The following is a 20,639-nucleotide window of genomic DNA, read 5'->3' as shown; positions in this document are numbered from 1 at the left end:
ACTCTTCACTAAACAGATAAAATTTATTTGTGCACAAGGCAGACTTCTAATCTAAAAATGTCACCACATTTCACATTAAAAAAAACCCCAACTTGCTCAATCTTACTCTCAGCTATAAGAACATATTGCACACTATGCAGTGAAAATGTTTCACCAACAGCTTTCCCTGCAAGATATTTAAACAGAATTCCACTCTTTCTTCTGCTTAAAACTAGTAGATGTTTTATTCAGGGACTGAATATACCTCTGGCTACATCCCTGCTAGTAAACTAAAATAGGCTACACCACTTTTGCCATCCATATTGTTCAACTGTCAGCAGGTCGCAGAGTCACTTGGGCCCAGATCACCAGCATTGTCCCGTGTTCACAGTTCACATAAACCAAGTTCAAGTAGAATTATTAATGGTAGTGCCTGGTAACATATCCCACTGTTTGCTGTATGTTTAAAATTGTTGCTGAATCACAATGATATGTTTTCCATGTCAGAATCAACATTCAGCTTGTGGGCACAACACAAAAGAAATAGCAACCATGGTTGCCAGTATACATCTAATACTGTGAGCTGCAGACATAAGAAAGTATTTCTTTTCTATTTATAATTTTAGCAGCAATGTCATCCTCAGACTCTGACGTGGGTTAATTCATAAAATTACTGGGTCAAAATTAGGAGAGACGTCCCATGAGTTGGTACTCACATTCCTCATAATAGCATGAATCACCAATTTAGGTTTCCAGCCTTTCTTTAAAAGGATAATAATTAAGACAAGTATGAACCAACACTTATACAACACCTTTTTACTTCTATGGTTCATATTAGATAAGTATGACTACCTGTACTTTTCCAGCAGGGAAATCAAGACACAAAAACATAGAATCATAGAATGGTTTGGGTTGGAAGGGATCTTAAAGAACATCTAGTTCCAACCCCCCTGCAATGGGCAGGGACACCCTCCACTAGACCACGTTGCCCAAAGCCCCATCCAACCTGGTCTTAAACACTTCCAGGGATGGGGCCTCCACAGCCTCTCTGGGCTACCTGTTGCAGTGCCTCACCACCCCCACAGAAAGAATTTCTTCCTAACATCTAATCTAAATCGACCCTCCTTCAGCTTAAACCCGTTACCCCTTGTCCTGTCACTACACTCCCTCATAAACAGTCCCTCACCAGCTTTCCTGCAGGCCCCCTTCAGGTACTGGTAAGACACAATTAGATCTCCCCGGAGCCGCCTTTTCTCCGGGCTGAACAACCCCAGCTCTCTCAGCCTGTCCTCATAGGAGAGGTACTCCAGCCCTCTGATCAGCTTTGTGGCCTCCTCTGGACTCTCTCCAACAGGTCCATGTCTCTCCTGTACTGGGGCCCCAGAGCTGGATGCAGTACTCCAGGTGGGGTCTCACAAGAGTGGAGTACAGGGACAGGATCACCTCCCTCGACCTGCTGGTCACACCTCTTTTGATGCAGCCCAGGACATGGTTGGCTTTCTGGGCTGCAAGTGCACACTACTGGCTCACGTTGAGCTTCTCATCAATCAATACCCCCAAGTCCTTCTCCTTGGGGCTGCTGTCAATCCATTCCTTGCCCAGCCTGTATTGATGTTGGGAATTGCCCTGACCCATGTGCAGGACCTTGCACTTGGCCTTGTTCAACTTCATGCAGCTTGCACGGGCCCACCTCTCCAGCTTGTCAAGGTCCCTCTGGATGGCATCTCTTCCCTCCAGTGTGTCGACCACACCACGCAGCTTGGTGTCATCGGCAAACTTGCTGAGGGTGCACTCGATCCCACTGTCCATGTCGCTGACAAAGATGTTGAACAGTGCCGGTCCCAGTACTGACCCCGGAGGAATGCCACTTGTCACCGTTTTCCACTTGGACATTGAGCCATTGATCACAACTCTTTGAGTGCGACCATCCAGCCAATAGTGCAACCATCCAGCCAAGTCACATGCAAAGTGACTTAGCCGATACACATAGCAAGGCAGAAGTGAGATCTAGGATTCCTAATTGCCAGTGACTGCACCACATACGTGCAATATGCAGAGTTCTTAGCTGACACTTGGGCATCAGCTGTTGGCTAATTAGTCCTAGTAATGACACTAGCAGGTGGCAGTGCTGGTTCACTAAATAACTGTTACACCCCATCCTCCAGGCATCATTCAAGTTACCCTTGGAGCTAAAATAACGAAATTCAGCCATGCAAGCCAGAAAAGGGTTATCACTTTCCTATCCAGACCAAATGTGGGTTAACTTCCTCTCTTCCACCATCAACAAAAAATAACTGGCCCCAACCAAATCATCCACTATTCATACTTTCAAACTGACATGAGACATTGGTATGTTGAATCAATTAATGGTTTTGTTTGGTTGGTTTTTATTTAAAACACACAAATAAAAGTAGATAATTTAATATGGACAACTGCATATGGTTGCTACATCACAGACAGGTTGTTCAGTCCAGTTTAAGAAGAATCCTTGCAGCAGAAAACACTTCACCCAGTTAATCCTTAGCCTTGCAAAATGCTCAATAAAATGACAAGAATCCTGCATAGAACAGGACACACTAACAAGCTTCCCTTGATTTGCCAAGCCCTCACAGGGAAAAGGCGATGGCATAGTACTGTAATAACAAGAGATTATAAGAGGCTAAAGGAATAATATAACCTATAGCCTAATAAAACCTGATGGATATCAGAAGTGCCAAAAATACTTACCAGTTTGCAGTTGCTTGGGGAAAAGCAAGGTGTCACCACCTGGAATAAAAAAACATACTAAAATAAGGCAACAAGATACTTCCTTTGGAGATGACCCAATCCCAGTGACTGAGCTCCCTCAAATACTGTGAAATCCAGGCAGAGCCAAAGGGGCACCAACCAGACCAGATGCAGAATCTGAGTGTCCACAGCTGCTCTCAGCTGCATTACTTTCTCCCAGCTCCCTGAAGAGTTAGCAGTAGCTCAGTGCTAAGCCGGTGCCCCGCTCACATGCTGTAATCAGTGAAATAGGTTGGAGAGTAATGTCCTCCCTCAGGTCACATATGAAGGGAAACATGGGAGGCTTTCTCCCCCTCTCTGTCCTTTGCAGCATATTCTTCTAATACCATCTTAGTTTTAATTAACAAGTATTCTGCTTTTCAAGTAATCTAGAATTTCAGCAGTTCCCAATACCTTATCCTTGTTCTGGATTTTTTTATGGGGCATGGGCTGAACAGAGCAAGCAGAACAGATATTCTGTGGACTCACATAATTTCAGAGGCTTGGCTCCAAGTTAAAACGCTTCCTATGGAGAACACGTTCTGTATACATCACACCAAAAAACAACCCCCAACAACCTTGTCTGAATATTCAAAAACCAAAACACAAAGAAAGCCAGGAAAAGCATTACTAACTCGAGTTACATGATGATCTAGGGAAAAGCAAGTGTTAGCTTCTTTCTACAGTTGCATGCAACAGGCACCCTCAGACATTACACATACAGTCAAAAGACTGTGATTCATCAATTTACACCACTCCGCTGAGCTTCAGTAACAGTCATCAGGTATGCTCACCTTAACAAGCATCAGTCCTGTAAGCATCACAGACAAAAAGAGACAGACTTGACTACACCAGAACAACCCACTCCCATCTTAACTCCCAGGAACAGCTTTTAACCATGAGCAAGGAAGGGATGGCATTTGCCTCCGTAGCTGCTTGTGAAAAAGATGTATCTCTGATTCTGAACACTTCTTAAATCACAAAATACTTATAAAAAGAAAAAAACTAAACAAGCACATTGATTTTCAACTCCCAGCCTTCTCATGATCTCCACACTATCCCTAAAGAAAACAGGACAGATACGAACCCTTGAGGTTTGTCTGCTGCACCCTCTGACTTCTCAGTGGGCTTGCAAGTCCAAGGTCTTAACAAGCTGCATATCTGCAGACTCCCTAGTCTATCCAACTGAACACCCATACTAAACATGTGGAAGATGTTTAGTGTAAGCATGTGTAAGCTGTCATGATAGCATTCCCATTGCTGAAAACAAAACCAACATCTGCCTCGGTGACCTCTTGCCTGACACAACATATAAAACTTCATACGCCACCTTCCATTACAACCACCAATTCTCCTTTCAAGCCAAATAGCAAACCACCAGACAGAGCAGTCCAAAGCAGGAAGAATCAAAGCCATGTGCACCCTGCACCACCACCACAAGCAGCAAACACTGCATCTATGGAAGACTGACCCCAGTTCTCCTGATCATCCAGTTACCTAGTACTTATTATAAGCACTAAATTCAGTATTTGCTAGTGTTCTCATCAGCAACACCTAATGTTAAAATAGATAAAAACTGAAATGTCAACAATTACTATTCTCTCATTGCCTATACTAGGAAGAAAAGAGAGAATTAATGGAAACCCCAAAGGAGTTGGCTGGCTGGGTAGCACAGTGGAAAAGCAGAGATAAACTAATATTACATGCTCACATAATTAATAATTTGAACCACTGTGGAATAAAATTGTCATCACTGGAACACATAATTATCACCTGTGCTCTCTCCCTTCCCTCCACTGCTAAAAACCCTCGAGGAATCAAGCATCTCCTTTCCCCTTGGCTAACCAAAACACAATTCTGCTGTAACTTCCTCTATAATTAAGCTGACTCACTGCCTAAGAAAAATCACCTTTATTCTGACACGAGAATACTGGAGACATACACTGGGAAAAGAACTTCAGAAGAGAATTACGGATCTTTTTTAGCAGATCTTATTCAGCCAATTCACAGAGGCTCAGGGCTCTAAGAAGCTAACATTACAGGTAACATTTTCTTGATTTTTTTTTCCTTTGAGCTTCACTATGCCTACAACAGCTATGTATAGCAACCTGACTTTACAGATTCCATCTTCTACTGGTTGTGTGTCTTTTGCACTTTCTTTTCACAAAGATCAACACCCACGTTAGGTGGCACTGTTCAATGACTATCAAAGAGTCACATAATACCCTTTTTGGTGTATACAGCAATCCCTTCGCCCTTGCACGCTGCACTTATCACTGCGTTGAACTGTCACTAAACTGCAGAGCACTCAAAATGCATCACACAGCCAAAGACGTGGATGCACTGCTACTACTCTTGAGCTTCAAAACTCAATGCAAGACACACTGAATCACCCAAGGTGCACTGACTTTTCTCCTCCAACTCCACATAGCATATTTCTTCCCAGATGAAGCAAAATAGTCAAGATCTCCACGTATCCCAATTTCAGTTCTCATGAGTGGTTGCAGTAAATTCTTCCACGGTTAATCCAGAGACAGGTTAAAAGCAAAAGAGCTGACGTGTTCACAGATAACAGAGAGGTTATCACGAGGTCTAGACAACCTAAGTTGAGGATATGTGAGTGGCTCCAACTCTTTTTCCTGGTTTGCAGAGGTCTGAGACGTGCTAAAAAAAAATCAGCATTTAGAGAAAAAGCATACAGCTGGAAAGCAAGATTGCAGGACTTCAGTATCAATGCAGAGAGACAAAATAGAGTATAAATGTCTCATTCATTGGTTTAAAAAGTTACACACACGGTGTACCAACCACACAAAACAACAAACTTCAGAAAGACGTTTCTGATCCCCCAACTGAAGCTACAGCCAATCTTAAAAAAGACATTTGCAATCATCTGGTTTGTCAGCTTTCAATAATAAATTTATTCTTGGAAGAAATATACTGGATATACATTAGTGTAATATCTCATAGTTCCACATAACCAAGGTGCATTTAGCTTCTGTATTTCTGCACATTCATGTATTAACAAGCAATACCAGAATATGGGAATGCCTTGCCTGATTTTCAAAAATAGTTACCTCTTCAGCGCCCGGCACATACACACACATGCACATAGACACATTAGTCTACCCACAAATAACCAAGCAAATATTTGAAAGACAAACTACCTGTTCTTGCATACACAGTTAATATGGAAACACTTTCCTGGTGTGAAACTTCCTGAATCGAGCCTTAGTTTGAAAAAGTCCCATATTGACAGAAAAAGATTTAAAATAATTACTTTGATGAAGAATTCTGACTGCAATGGATCTGTGGGTAATTTTCCTTCATACGACTGTAACACCAGTCACATCAGTTAATGAGTAACCAACCAACATGAGATAAATGTTAACTCAAACAAGAAAAAAATGTCAACAAATGGCAGGATATCTGGCACTAAGGAAATAAAATCTGTCTCGACTTGCTGTAACAGAGACACAACAGTGCCCTCCACTGCCGCACAACAGATCATTTGCTGGGGATCCAGTATTGACATTTTAATGCTTTTTTTCACTTCCAAATGCATCTTTCATTTTTATTTTCCTTACTTTCTATTTTCTTTTTGCAAGAAGTAGGTGATCTTTCAGAGAGAGAACCATCTTCAAAGAATGAGCCAGTTATTACCAGAGGTGCATTTCAACGTCCAAATCTCAAACACTATCATGTTGCTTTTCCAAAAGCAATGTAACCATATGGCTATAATGCATCACTTTATTCCAAACGACAGTTTTATCAAGTAAGAAATGCTGGTATGCTTGCCACAGGTTATGTGTAACACATAGGATGTGAAGGGGGTGGAATCTTCATCAAACATATGTCACCTGCTAAAAAATCTGTTCATTCTAGTTCACTACTAATCAGGTTACAAAACTGATGTGAAAGGGTGAAAAAAGCAGCAAAATGAAGCCAAAAAGACATCCTTCAAATAATGTAAAGTTACAGTGATGTTAGGAGACCTTGTGACTGTTGCATAAATGACTGCCAGGAGCCCAAATGGAGCTCATGGAAATATTTAATATGCATCTTTTTATATATATACACACACATATATACAAACACACACACACTCCTCTCCCTTTTTTTTAAAAAAAACAAACAACACACACATCTATTTATTTAAATCTACAGCTTTGGAGTTAAGTCTGGAAAAGATTTAAAAAAATGCTTAGTTTTCTTCTTTTGACATCCCTGTCAGTTATCTTCCAACCCATCCCCCCAAAACATTCAAATCATAAATCCCCTAACTCACTAAGAAAGCAAACTAAAGGACATCAAGTGCAGTATGTCTTCAAATAACTCTATGCTTTCAGAGATACAACTTGTAACATAACAAAATTAAAAATGTAAATCCAAAATCTAGAATAAAAAGCAACATAATTGGGCTGTTAACTTTGGATTAAAAAGCTACAGTAGTAATACACAACTTTTTTTTTTTTTTTTTTTTTTTTTTTTTTTTTTTTAAATAGAACATCTCCAGTTGGGTGATATTAGTATGTAACTCAGACTTTTGTACTGGAGATATCAAGTATCCTCAGCACTTCATGCCAGACAGAACAGTTATAAAGTGTGCCCAAAACCCACTGAATTTTCCCTCTTCAAATTAAGCATTTTTGGGCACATTGAAAACAGCAGCCTTAAAGGAAGACTTTAAAACACAGCAGAAACTGAACAATCCCCCTTTCCCAAGATAAAACAACAAAGCTGTTTCAAAGTTGCTGAAAAAAAAAAGAAACCTTTCATAAATAACTAGGAATGCAGTTATCCCAAGATACAGAAATGTATTGTTCACCTATCTTTGCACCTCAAAGCCTGGCTTTCCTCCATGCTGTGATATTTGATCTTGCAAAGTTACAGTCCTGACTTAGGTCGTGAAAGTTGTTCTCCAACTCCAAAGAACTCATACAGGGCAAGACATTTGCTACATAGGTTATTCGGAAAGAGGACAAAATAGAAGAACCTCTTCAAAACTCCAATGAAACAGAAGATTCCTAGAATAAAAAATGGATGAGTTTCTCCTGATAACTGTAAACCAGTAACTAGAGATGAAGTCCTTTCCTTTATCAGATCACTGGATTTGCTCCAAAAGACTTCAGAAGGATGAGAAACTCAGTCAGAACTTGGGTGTAGCTAACAGGGGTTAAACAACCAGAAAGCAAGATCCTAAAACTAGATTTTTACTGGACTTTGCATTAGCCCTCTGCACTGTGATTCAGTTTGCCAATCTGAACTGTAAATGGAGTGCTAGCTACTGTCCCTCCTGAGTTAATCTGTTTAACCATAGGTTTATAAAGTAGGTGGAAAAGATTTGATGCTGAACGAGTGCAAAAACATAGTATCTTTGCTCAAAACGTCTCATTTTGCTGCTGCTTTAAAGAACAGTTAAAAAAAATCTTAATTATGGCAATTGCATACATCTTTGAGGGACCTGACTTTTGCTTTGTTTCTATCAGATCTGACCTCTCCAAGCTTAATTAGGTACACATTCCTCAGGGAACTATGTTATCCTTTTAGGATTCCAGGCCTATTTATTTTGGTGTAATCCCCATGAGAAAACATGCTTCATTTGCAAAGTCAAACAAACCTTGCAACATTATCGGACAGGGAGGGCTCTAGCAAGCAACGGGGATAAAGTTCTGTGGAAATTTTCATCTCCCAAAGGAACAAGCTACCAGCATGTATTGGATTTTTTTGAATGGAAACAAGCTGTGCACCAGACCTGTTGTACCTCAGAATTTCGGAATTTTAACATATCTGTTGGTGTGATTTCTCAGGGTTTCAGTCTGCTTCCAACACCTGAGCAATGGCGATAAGAGCTACAGGCATTATGGTTCCTGTGGTCACAAAAGACACCACACAGTCAAGAGCTTTAGAAGTTTTGGGAGGAGGAGACAGGAGCCTTGTCACAACAAACCGCAGAGGTCACTGCTCAGCCACAGGTTTCACTGCTTCTGGTGTGCCTCTAACATCTGGGACAGACAGATGTCCATCAAATGAAAGTATTAAAGGTAACATGAAAGCAATATTTCAACAACAAACTTCGGTTAAAATAGAGGGGGGTGATTTTTTTTTTCTTAATACATACTACAGAGAAGAGGGAAATGTGGTAGAGGAGGAGGGCTCCAGAAGGCAGCAATGCCAGTCTTTTCTACTCAACATCATAGAAAGATATGAAGGCAGAAGTCACATGTCAGACTTGTTGGCAAAGTAATGAGTTTTTTGGGGGGGTTGTTTTTTGGTTGTTTTTTTTTTCTGTAGAGTTGAAAACCATCTACCTGCAGGATGACTCTCTACATCTCATCAAGGCCAGTTTAACACATAAATGCATTAAGTAACAAGAAGGAAAGATAGCATTTTGAATCAGGCAATCCAAAGATACGTACAGCAATTTAACACAGGCCTGGTTTCAGTCTGTGAAGAGTCTGCAAGAGTCATGTCAAAAATGTAGACTGATGTCTCCAGAAGGAAGTTTATAGAAATCCTTTGGAAAAACCATTGGAGCACACTGCTCAGCAAGCCAAAGGAGGCAAAAGTAGCCCAAAGGGCTGAGAACCAAGGAGGAACATTTCACTTTCCCACCAAAATGTATTCTCATGTTGTAAAGATGAGGTCCCTCTACAAGGCCCCAGTTCACTCATTTTTGAGATTGACATCATTTTGTTGGAGGCTGACATGAAGGCATTAGAAGCCTAATGTATTTTATTACAGTATTTCTGACTTTCTAATATCACAATCCTGGCTTCATAGCCCTCTAGTCATTTCAACAAATTTCCCTCTTCTCAAAATATATTAAAACAAAGTCTTAAACATGTATATTTCAAATATATCTTTGATTTTCCAGCTATTCAGAAAAGAGATAATGCAACAAAAGGGTACAGAAAGTTCTCTTTATAACAGATTTAAATACATATTTTTTATCATCAAAACAAGCTCTCCCAAATGGATGGTTTTCACCAAGACTGAATTTGCTTTATTATGCTGTAACCATGGGAGGTATTTTACATGTGTTCTTCAGCAAGACAGAACAAGGGAAGCAGTCTTTTAAAAATAATTACTAGTAAAATACTATAACATGCTACATTATCACACAGAAGTAGTAAAAGTGAATTTTAATGAAGCTTAGATATTTTGGCTTGCTGATACAAAGCATTCCGGACTTCTTCTGGGATGGAGCTCATAAGCTTCAAAACACATAGTACTTACTCTCATTCTATGCTTCTACAAAATTGTGATTATTCACAATGTCTATAACTCAGTTTCCATTCTTCCATCAAGCCAGTAAGGCAACTCCTTGCAATTTAAGGTTGAGGTGGCTCCAACTTTTTGTTATGCAATATTGCAATAGGGAATCCAACCAGTTCCTAGGAGTACGCACTCTTCATCAAAATCCCCAGCAAAAGCAATATAGTATGACACAGCAATGGTGCAAAACGCTACACATCGTGGGGACATTTTGCCTGCTATCCAATTACAGCCACTGCTGATTATCAGAGTACCCTTCAAGATGTTGCTATTGCCTTTAGCTGTAACAGCGGACGCAAAAGCAATGCCTCTTGCGTAAAAGCTAAGAGCATCATGTACAGCAAGGGTAAACAACTTTTTATAACAGTAATTCACCAAGAAAGGAGTGGTATTTTCTTGTAAGCTACTTGATTCCCATTTCCCAGAGATGAATGTGGCATGAGCTATATAACATGACCTAAGAGAGCATTCCAAGCAGCAGCAATGTAAAATGCATCACTCCCAGTTCTTTGATCCCACTTTAAAAGACTGAAAAATGCCTTTTTGCCTCTTTCTCAACCCCCCCCCAAAAAAAACCAAACCAAAACAAAACAAACAAAAAAACCCCCCAAAACCCCCAACTTGCATGGCAAGTCTGTGTGAGATCTCCTATATGTATACAGAAAGGATCACAGCTAGCCAGGAAAAAAACTGGACCAGTAAAGAGGCCCTTCCCAAAATCAGACAGGGAACGTGTCCTGGTTCTGGCAAGGATAGAGCTAATTTCCCAAGGAGCCAGGACAGGTGACCCAAGCTGGCTGGGGGCTATTCCATACCATGTGATGTCATGCTCACCATAAAAGGGGGCTAGTCGGGGGAAGGGTGGGTTCGGCAGGGCTCCAGGACGGGCTGAGCGTCCAGTCCATCGGATCAGTAAATTGTTCTCTGTTATCGCCCATTGTGAACATCCCGTTATCAGCACTGTTGTTGTTGTTTCCCTCTCCCTTGCCGTCCCAGTAAACTGTCCTTATCCCAACCCTCGAGGCTTTGCCTTTGTCTTTCCCATTCTCCTCCCCATCCTGCCGGGGGAGGGGTGAGCGTGGTGCTCAGCTGCCAGCTGGGGCTAAACCATGTCAGAACTGAGGGAGGGTGAAAAAAAAATAAAAATTAAAAAATCCCCCAACTTTCCTGAACCATCCTAAGATTTTCCAGTGGAAAGTTCACATCTGTCATGAAAATGCAACCTATCCCTATTTTGGTGGTGAACAAAGAAGAGCAGAAATTGTTTTCCTTCCCTAACTAACATCATCTTATCCTCTTTTCCCCTTGCTAACAGCTAGATTTATTTTTAAAAGAAAACCAGCAAGGAAACAAACAAACCTTGAAGTTGTACATGTACCAGCTATCTGAAACAGTAAGTCTAAAAGAGTTCTTATCTAAAAACACTAGCATACTTTTTCATTTTTTGAAAGCCCCAGCAAATTAACTGCCAAACACACAACACTCCAGCACAGCACTTCTGCCACTTAAACAATGCAGGGTTTATGCCCATAAAAAGCAATTCCAAGTCCTCATGTCCCTCAACAGCTTACAGTTCTGGTTGAATCTGAAGGTTTATTCATTTCACAGTTCATTACAGGGATATTATATCTAACAGAAGGCAAATTATGTTGGAGACAGGAGGATCTGCAAAACACTGCTTCTGGGTACAATCAGGAAAAATCTGAAGACCTCTTTGGGCTCCAAATGTCAGTTACAAAACTCATACATTCATCCCTTGGACTTCAACTGCAAACATTTTTATTCTTGAAATGCACCAGGCAGCACTAAAAAGGTTGCATGCATGGTAATATAACATGCTAAACACTGCCTATGAAGAAAAAATCCTTGAATTCTTTACCCTTATTAAATATGTTTGGATTTATGGATTCCCACAAAAATGTGAAAACCACAGAGGTTCGTTCACATAGTTGTCTACAGGAAACAACATGACACGTTTTCATTTAAATCCTTGATTCCCTCTGCCCAAAATCTGAGAGGGTTAAGGAGAACCCATTCTGACATAAAAAACCACCAACAAAAACAAACCCACATGAACCCATTTGAGAAGCAAAGTCACCACTATTTGGTCCACTGCTAGTCATGATAGTTTTTATCTACACTTTCAACAGTGCCATATTGGGCTGCATCCAAAGAAGCGTGACCAATAGGTCAAGGGAGGTGATTCTCCCCCTCTACTCCACTCTCGTTAGACCACACCTGGAGTACTGCGTCCAGCTCCAGGGTCCTCAACATAAGCAGGACATGGACCTGTTGGAGTGAGTCCAGAGGAGGGCCATGAAGCTGATCAGAGGGCTGGAGCACCTCTTCTATGAAGAAAGGCTGAAAGAATTGGGGTTGTTCAGCCTGGAGATTACAAGGCTCCAGGGAGACCTTATAGCAGCCTTCCAGTACCTAAAGGGAGTCTACAACAAATCTGGAGAGGGACTGTTTACAAGGGTGTGTAGTGACAGGACAAGGGCTAATAATAGCCTTAAACTGAAGGAGGGGAGATTTAGATTAGATATCAGGAAGAAATTCTTCACTGTGAGGCTGGTGAGACACTGGAACAGGTTGCCCAGAGAAGCTGTAGATGCCCCCTCCCTGGAAGGCCAGGTTGGATGGGGCTTTGGGCAACCTGGTCTAGTGGAGGGTGTCCCTGCCGTGGCAGGAGGGTTGGAACTAGATGATCTTTGAGGTCCCTTCCAACCCAAACCATTCTATGATTCTAATTAAGGTGTAAAAGTTGGCAGTATTTTATTGATCTCAAAGCAAATCTTTTCCAGGTTGTTCAATTATTTTTAAAACTGTATTTAAATTACAATTATTTTAAAACTTTATTTTTCTGAGAAATTTTGACACGTTATCTGTGGTGCTTGAAATGCAACTGAGTGCAAGTATGAAACAAGGTTAGAAAGTTCAAGAGAAACACTATGTTTAAACTGTCACTACAAAACTAGTGACCATCTCTTTAAAAAGTAATAACACATTTTGACATCTTGCAAATATGGCTTCTGCTCTAATTTTTTATTGGTTTAAACATTCAAAGAGGAATTCTTTCCACCTTTTGGAATACACATGCTGAATTCCCTCAATAGCAAGCCAATGCAGCATGCAAATCAGATAGAAAAAAAATAATTATCACCCTCAAAAAGAGAGAACATTTGCAATAGTCTGAGAAATGGTAATATCCAAGATACGGTAGTTTCTCTTTCCAAACTGACCAAGTATCACTGTGAACATACTGGGACAACCTTCACACCAATTTCAGTGCAGTAATCAAAGAAGCAGCAGAGATCAGACATTAGGCAGGAACACAGTAACCTTGGAAACATCAGCAGCTACTTTTTTTTTTTTTCATTTGAAGAGAAAGTGCCTCACCACCACTCTGAAGAGTCCAGCTCACCGCTTACTCACTTCTGCTATCAGTCTCTTCCCTGGTTTCACCTTCCTAGTGGAAACAGTAATCTAACAAGATGGACCAGGGTACACCTACATTAAATTCAGGTTATTTTTTTTCAGTCCCCTTGCCTATGACTATAAGTCAAAATTCTTTCTTACAGTGCTAATGGAAGTCTAAAGACATGCTCATTTATGTACTTTGCTCTTTAGTAATGAACAATAAGTAGTGTCCTGCAATCAGAACATTCTGTGCACTGTACACAGAGTGAGAAGTCACCACTGTTCTGCTCACATAAATTCAGTGCAATACAGTGAAGAACTTTTAAACAAAAAGTCTTCTTTCAGATTTTTCTTTTTTAAAAAAAAAGTCAAAGAAAGCCAAGTGTGTGCATTTGAGATTAGGATTTAAACTAAATTCCTGATACAGGAGGCATAAAAGTAAAAACAGAAGCAGAGAGTAAAATGTGCGAAACAAAAATTAGAGTCAATATTCTTAAGATAAAAGAGGACTAAAGGTAAAATATTTGGGTTGGGGTGGTGGTTTCTTTTTAATTTGGACATTATTTACACAAGTAGTAGGAAAACATGAAACTAATCCACAATCACAAATGAAATATAGTTTTTGTTATGATATGACTAATGAGAATGCATTGTCCGTAACTCAATCCTGAACAATTAATTGAGCTGTTTAAAAGATGGACCAGGGTGCACTAATATTAAACTCAGATAAAGGTGAATTTCTGATGAAGTTCAGGGGACATTCCAGTTACAATGAATTATAAAGCATTACATCAAAGCAGTACCTCACATAATTGTCTTGTTTGCATGTGTGTGTATATTACAAAGACAAATGCATATGAGAAGGGGAACAGGAGTATGTATATGGACCAGGGTATATATATAAAATATATATAAAAATATATAAATGTATATATTAAAATATATATTTAAAATTATCTATATATAAAAAGCATATATATACACACACACACCCCCTCAGCCACTTGGTGGGAACTATTACATCAGACATTATTTCAAGATTTTAAACTAAATTTCAGGAAGGTAAATGAAGCAATAGTGCACATGACCCGCCTTGAAACTCTTGGCAAGGATGACAAAAACCCCACCATCTCTTTTCCTCAACCTTACACAAACTAGAAGGATCTTTCCTTCTTGCTCCAAAAACACAAGAGGAATTGTCAAATGGCAATGCACAGTACGTTTTTCTCATACGTATCTGTCCCACTGGACTGCCAAGGGCCACCGATTCTCTTCACAGGGTAAAAGTACCTGCCTTCATGCCCATCCACTGCAAGAGCCTTACAACCTTAGTAAGGCTGCCCAAGTGTCCTGGTTCTGGCAAGAATAGAGCTAATTTCCCAAGGAGCCAGGACAGGTGACCCAAGCTGGCCGGGGGCTATTCCATACCATGTGAAGTCATGCCCACCACAAAAGGGGGCTAGTCGGGCAGGGGAGGGGGCGGTGCGGGTTTCAGCACGGTTCCCGGACTGGCTGAGCGTCCGTTAGGTTGTTCGTTGGATTGGTAAATTGTTCTCTGTTATCACCCATTGTGAATATCTGTTATCAGTACTGTTGTTGATTGTTTCCCTCTCCCTTGCCGTCCCAATAAACTGCCCTTATCCCAACCCACGAGGCTTTGCCTTTGTCTTTCCCATTCTCCTCCCCATCCTGCTGGGGGAGGGGTGAGCGAGCGGCGCGTGGTGCTCAGCCGGCTGGGCCTAAACCACATCACCAAGTAAGCACAACGTTTATTCACAAACAAGTCCAAGAAAGTACCTAAGTGACAAAAGTCAACAGAGCTTTTTCAGAGCCAATACAGCTTGTGCTTTAAATCTCCAAAATGAAAATATCTGACCAATCTTTGTTTCTCTCTATATACAGATATGTATAGATAGATTTCACAATACAAGTTGAACATCCAACCTAGGACCAAACTAACTGTCACTCCTTGCTAATCTTTATTGCTGTGATTATTGTCACTCTCCCTTCTATAGTGCTGCTAGTCATGGTATTTACACTAATTGAAGTTAAATTTTTGTTTATTTCTATGCATTTTTCCATAATCACGTTCATATTCCCTAAACTGTTGAAGAGACTAAGAAAGAAAAAGATTAGGGTATCACAATGGACTATGGTTTTGGGGGCAGTGGGGACCCTTCTTTCATTCCTCTTCAATCAGCAGCAGCTTAAACAGTTTAAAGAAAAAGCAAGAACAGGGTCAAGGAAAGAATTACATTTTCTTAGATACAAATGCCTAGGAAAAAGAATTAGAAAAGACATGGCCTTTGAGAAAAGTAGCAGGACAAAGTGTCACATCAGAGTTTATACCTTGTATGATTAAAACAATTTTGGTGGCTTTACAAATGACAAAATGCTAAAAACATATTATAAATTTGTTCTTTCTCTAAAAAAAAATCTATAGAATTTGAAAGTATGTAACAGTATATATATTTTTATATATATATAACATATATAAATAAATTAATCTTATTGGAACTGGAAAAAGCCATGAAGCCATCTGTCTAGAACACTGGTTTCTTTGAAACGTCATTTCAGACTGCCAAAGAATCAAACTGCATTGTGTAAAGAAAATGCCTTTTTGGCTTAAGCATAGCAAAAGTACCTTCCAGGTTGAATTAAGAATACATGCAATGTTCGTTAGGCAAATGCATAAAGTTGGATCACACTTGATTCAGCAAAAGACCAGCAAATACTTGAGCTTACTGATTGTAAGAGATTTTAAGCATTTGCTTACAAACTTAATAAAATCAGTCAGTTCTCAAGAGGGAGAATTAGCATACAAGAAACAGGTCAAGAAAATATGGTCAAGAGGTTCCTCCTCCCACTTTCAGTCTTCCCACAGGTCAAGAGATAGAAACTGGTTTTCAAAATCACAGACTTCAAAGAATAAAGTTTGGCTAGAGTCATGAGATGATACCTTTCAATGCCCCAGATCTATAACACATAGCTAACCAACAGAGTAAAAGATGGAAAAATGGTGTCCTAGGACAGAGAGCTAAGTGAAAGCCTTGTAGTGGGACTAACAAGTATTCCTATATCATATGCAGATACACATGCCCTGAGACAAAGCTACAAAACAAAGGGGATTCAAGTTCCCAAAACAAAATCTAGAGCAAAGCCCTGGGGCATTAGACAAGCTGTAGCTTCAGAAACCTCAGGGAACACTAATTAGATATGTACATCTGAACAAAGAGCCATACAGAAACATTTCCAAGTTAAACATGCACAGAGGCCATAAAAGATAGTAATTACCTAAATGAACTGGGATTTGTACAGCAAAACAAAAATCTTTCAGAATTCATTCTTACGATGTTTTTCAGAGTGAAAACAAAAATGTTGCCTTTTAGACAGAGTTTTAAAACACAGTACATACAGGAATAGCAAACACTTTCCTCTAGAGTGGTTTTCTGCCCCCATCACTTTAAAGAAAAAACCATAGATGACTAAAGCACACACAAAAAATATTTTATAGTAAATTGAGATGGTATTATATGCTGGTATTACATAATAACTGGAAAGGTTGGCTTTAGTTCTATATAAGCCTGCTGCAAACCCAAATTTATTACAATTGTTTCATCTATGCAAGGTCAATAAGTTTATGAGGGCTTCCCATGATGACTAGAGCCACCACTATGGTCCAGCAAGTTAACAACACCCCAGTACTGTTCAAGCAGGGCAGCATTTTTAGAATCTCTTTCCTATCAACACAGAGATAAGTATGGTTTATCAGGCCTCCTTGATGAGCACGCATATATGTCAGCAGGACGACACCTCGCTATGATTATGTACATCCAGAATACTAGAAAAGTCACATTACAGCTACAACCACGTGTCTTGCTATTAATATGTACCAAGTTTCTGAGGCTCGGATCAACAGGGCTGTCTTAGCTCAGCACTGCCAACGCACACCATGCTGATGGATGCAGAAGAGGCCCACGAGCAGTACACAGGCAAAAGAGCTGCCCTGAGAGGCTGTACTGAAATCAAATGTTTCTACACAAGCACACCAAGATCTCTGACATTGCACTGGCAGGCATGCAGCAGTTTCACAAATAGGTTAAGAGTTCACACAGGCTACAAGAGTTGAGGGACATCTTCAGAGCAGACTGATAGACCAGTCCCCCTACTCAGAGCTCCATCTCCAAGGACACGATTAGATTGCTTCAGTCCTGAGTAACCTCACTGGAATAAACTTGCCTGGGACACTTGTTCATGTATTTGTTGCTCTCTGCATGAAATACAGCTACATGATGGCTTACTACTACTCTGAAAAATCAGGAAAAAAATGCCTCTTGTAAGAAAAAATTGATTATTAAATTTGGTCTTGTTCCTATACCTTATTTTTCTATCTTCTGTAATACATGCTAGTAGTTTCTTTTTAATTATTTAAAAAACCATAAAATAAACCAGTATTTTGATGAAAATTATACTACCATTAGCAGTATATATATAAAATAGTCTTTTCAAGACTCAACACCCAAATGCCTGAGAGCATAAATACTAGTTGAAATATAGTTTCCCTTTTTTAACATATGGCAAGCATGAAATTATTTGTCTCCAAAACAAGTTTAAAGAATTTCTTGCCACAGTCTCCAGCATCATTTACATACCATGACTTCTGGAAACTCCACATCTATGTAGCACCTACCCAAGCAAATCTGCAAGCTACCAACATTATCAACAAATCAGGTTCTTCCCAATGGAAGCTGGCAGAATTCCATACTGTGAGTGCTAATTGGAGAACCACGGCTACTGTGCAAAAAGGGATCAATTACACCATCTGGTCTAATAAGAAGTACTTCTTTCTACTAAACTGTTTCCATTCTACTTCTAGACCACCGTTACTATAGTATTATTACTACGAACTATTGAATGTATAGTTGATTAAAACCTACAAAAGGTAATACCTTACTTGCAAACTTAATTACCACTGAGTGAACTTTATCATCTTATTTCATTAAAAAAACAAAATTCTGCATTTATTCAGCATTCCACAGAGATTTTCAAATGCACAAGTGCCATTTTCACTCAAAATGGGAGATGCTCAGCAAACTGACACGCGTATTTACTAGAATTTCGCCAAATGACTTGACAAATCTCCAAGTTCTTCACTAAGTTGAGGCTCTTGTCTTGAATTTAGTTATATTTCTTAGAGGCACTGAAACAAACAAATCCTTGCACAAGGCCAAATACCAGGTCAACAACACAGGTAGCAGGACTACATCTGTGGTCTCCAGAAGCCTAGTGCTCTAACTACAAAAAATCCTGTCTGCGTAGATGGCAAGTAATAACCAAAAGTTTTTGTTAAAAGCAAGGAATATTACCCCATGATGGTGGTTCCGGTAAAATAAAGCCCTCCAAGACTGCTAGATTTAGGCTGCAACACTCTGTAAATGTCTTTGATTTACACAAATCTAGGGGAAACTTTAAGTCACTTGGAACCATTGAAGTACTGATCACACCTTGTGTAAATGGGACTCAGATATTTTAAAAACTAACAAAATTCTAGTAATGAACTTGAACTGGGTAGAAACTATCTACAGTAGACAGTGAAAATAAATTAATAATATGCTTATACTTTCCATAATCCAATGTCAAAAGTTTGCCTTTAAATCTCTGCTGCAGTAAAAAAATTTTATATATATAGTAGGTGTGTGTGTGTATATACATATATACATCTTATTCACTCAGATACATTTTTTCTTTTCTGGTAGAACTGTGTGGTTTCTATTTCACCCACTTAACCAGCTGTTTTCAACTTGAAACATGTCCTTCTGTAGGAGGAATGAGAAACTCAACCACTGGTGCATGTGTTTTGACTACATAGGGACCTGGTTTTTTTATTAATGGCAAGAACAATACCCCAGGAAAAAAAAATTCTTTTTTGACAGCTAGACATCTGATTTTATAATCTTATTCTTAATTAGTTGATACAGCTTTTGTAGTCTCAACTTCAAATGCATGTGGATCAACAGCAAGAAAGGAGGCAAATAAATATGCTTACCTTTTCTTCACATTTCCTATGGCAGGCATACTTGCAAACTAAAAAAAAAGCAAATAAAATATGAGTAAAAGAGTGGGTGGATTTTCCCTTCCATTTCTTTAGATCAATTTTCTACTAGAGATCTGGCCAAACTCAAGTCTGTATATATAAAAGTATTTCAAAACAAAAAGCTAAAAAGAAATGCATTTTGTTTTTACCCATTCCTGAAAGATTAATTACAGCAATGTTATCAGATTTGTTGCATTTCACCATCTTATGATAACATACATCTGGTTCAACTTCAAGGGCTGATTATCTTGACACCTGCCTTTACAGCTTCACATGCACTAGAAGTGTTACCATCTAAATAACACAGATAGCAAGATCAAATTGTTTCCAATGTAACCCGTGAATCTTAGTCATATCAGCAGTTCCAGAGACCTAAGAAAAGCAAGCGACCATGATTGTTCAGACTTTAATTTCTGATTGTGAAATACAGTTTACACAGTGTTGCAAACATTACTTCCAAGAGGTAAGCATTTGGCTTCTTTTAAATTCCTGCTGACCTAAGAACAGGAAAGGATGAATCGTACTAGCAAGTTTAGACTCAGAAAACAGCACTTAACTTAAAAAGTAGCCAGATAAGCAGCAATGTAACTATGATGGAACAGCATAATAGCTAGAATCTGACACAGGCTGGCTTTAACAGATTTTCCATTTATATGCATTTCCTTCTTTACTCTGAAATTTGCTTTATTTCCATGCAATGTTTATCCTTTGGGTTACTGTGAGCTAAATTGTATTTTATATTCAGGAAAAAATTATTTATTCAATCCTCAAATCACTAAGTTGCAGAATATCATAGAGATTTAGCTGGAAGATTAACTGGGGCCTAACCTTAGAACACTGAAGCTGAAAGCCACGCTCATTTCTTGATGCTTCTATCAAGAGAAAAATATTCTACAGCCTGATCCAACATGAAAGATACAATGACCAAGATGTGAAGTCAGCACATACATGACCATGCCCACTTCAGATTCAAATGCATTGACTGCTGAATGAAAAACCCTCATGCTCCAGTCACTTCTCGGGAAAAAAGAAAGAAAAAGTAAGGCTTACTGACCCATTTTCTTATGCAATCTTGTAGGTGCTATGTTCACTTTATTTTCCTCAG

The 20,639-nt window shown here is 39.4% G+C and overlaps 1 protein-coding gene across 4 annotated transcripts in view; it reads right to left on the bottom strand.

Annotated features, from left to right (window-relative positions):
• The window catches only part of TNS3 (tensin 3), a 249,691-nt gene that overhangs the window by 142,448 nt on the left and 86,604 nt on the right, over positions 1-20,639 (bottom strand). For all 4 annotated transcript variants that reach the window (XM_075745266.1, XM_075745267.1, XM_075745269.1 and 1 more), the window contains 2 exons: positions 19,487-19,524; positions 2,707-2,745 (listed from right to left, as the gene is read on the bottom strand). In XM_075745266.1, the coding sequence (XP_075601381.1) occupies positions 2,707-2,745; positions 19,487-19,524 (77 nt within the window). The remainder of the gene's footprint in view (positions 1-2,706; positions 2,746-19,486; positions 19,525-20,639) is intronic.

This window comes from Balearica regulorum, chromosome 2 (assembly GCF_011004875.1).
Source record: "Balearica regulorum gibbericeps isolate bBalReg1 chromosome 2, bBalReg1.pri, whole genome shotgun sequence".
NCBI lineage: Eukaryota > Metazoa > Chordata > Aves > Gruiformes > Gruidae > Balearica > Balearica regulorum.
The sequence above is the reverse complement of the archived record's forward strand: the minus strand, read 5'-3'. Positions and strand labels throughout refer to the sequence as shown.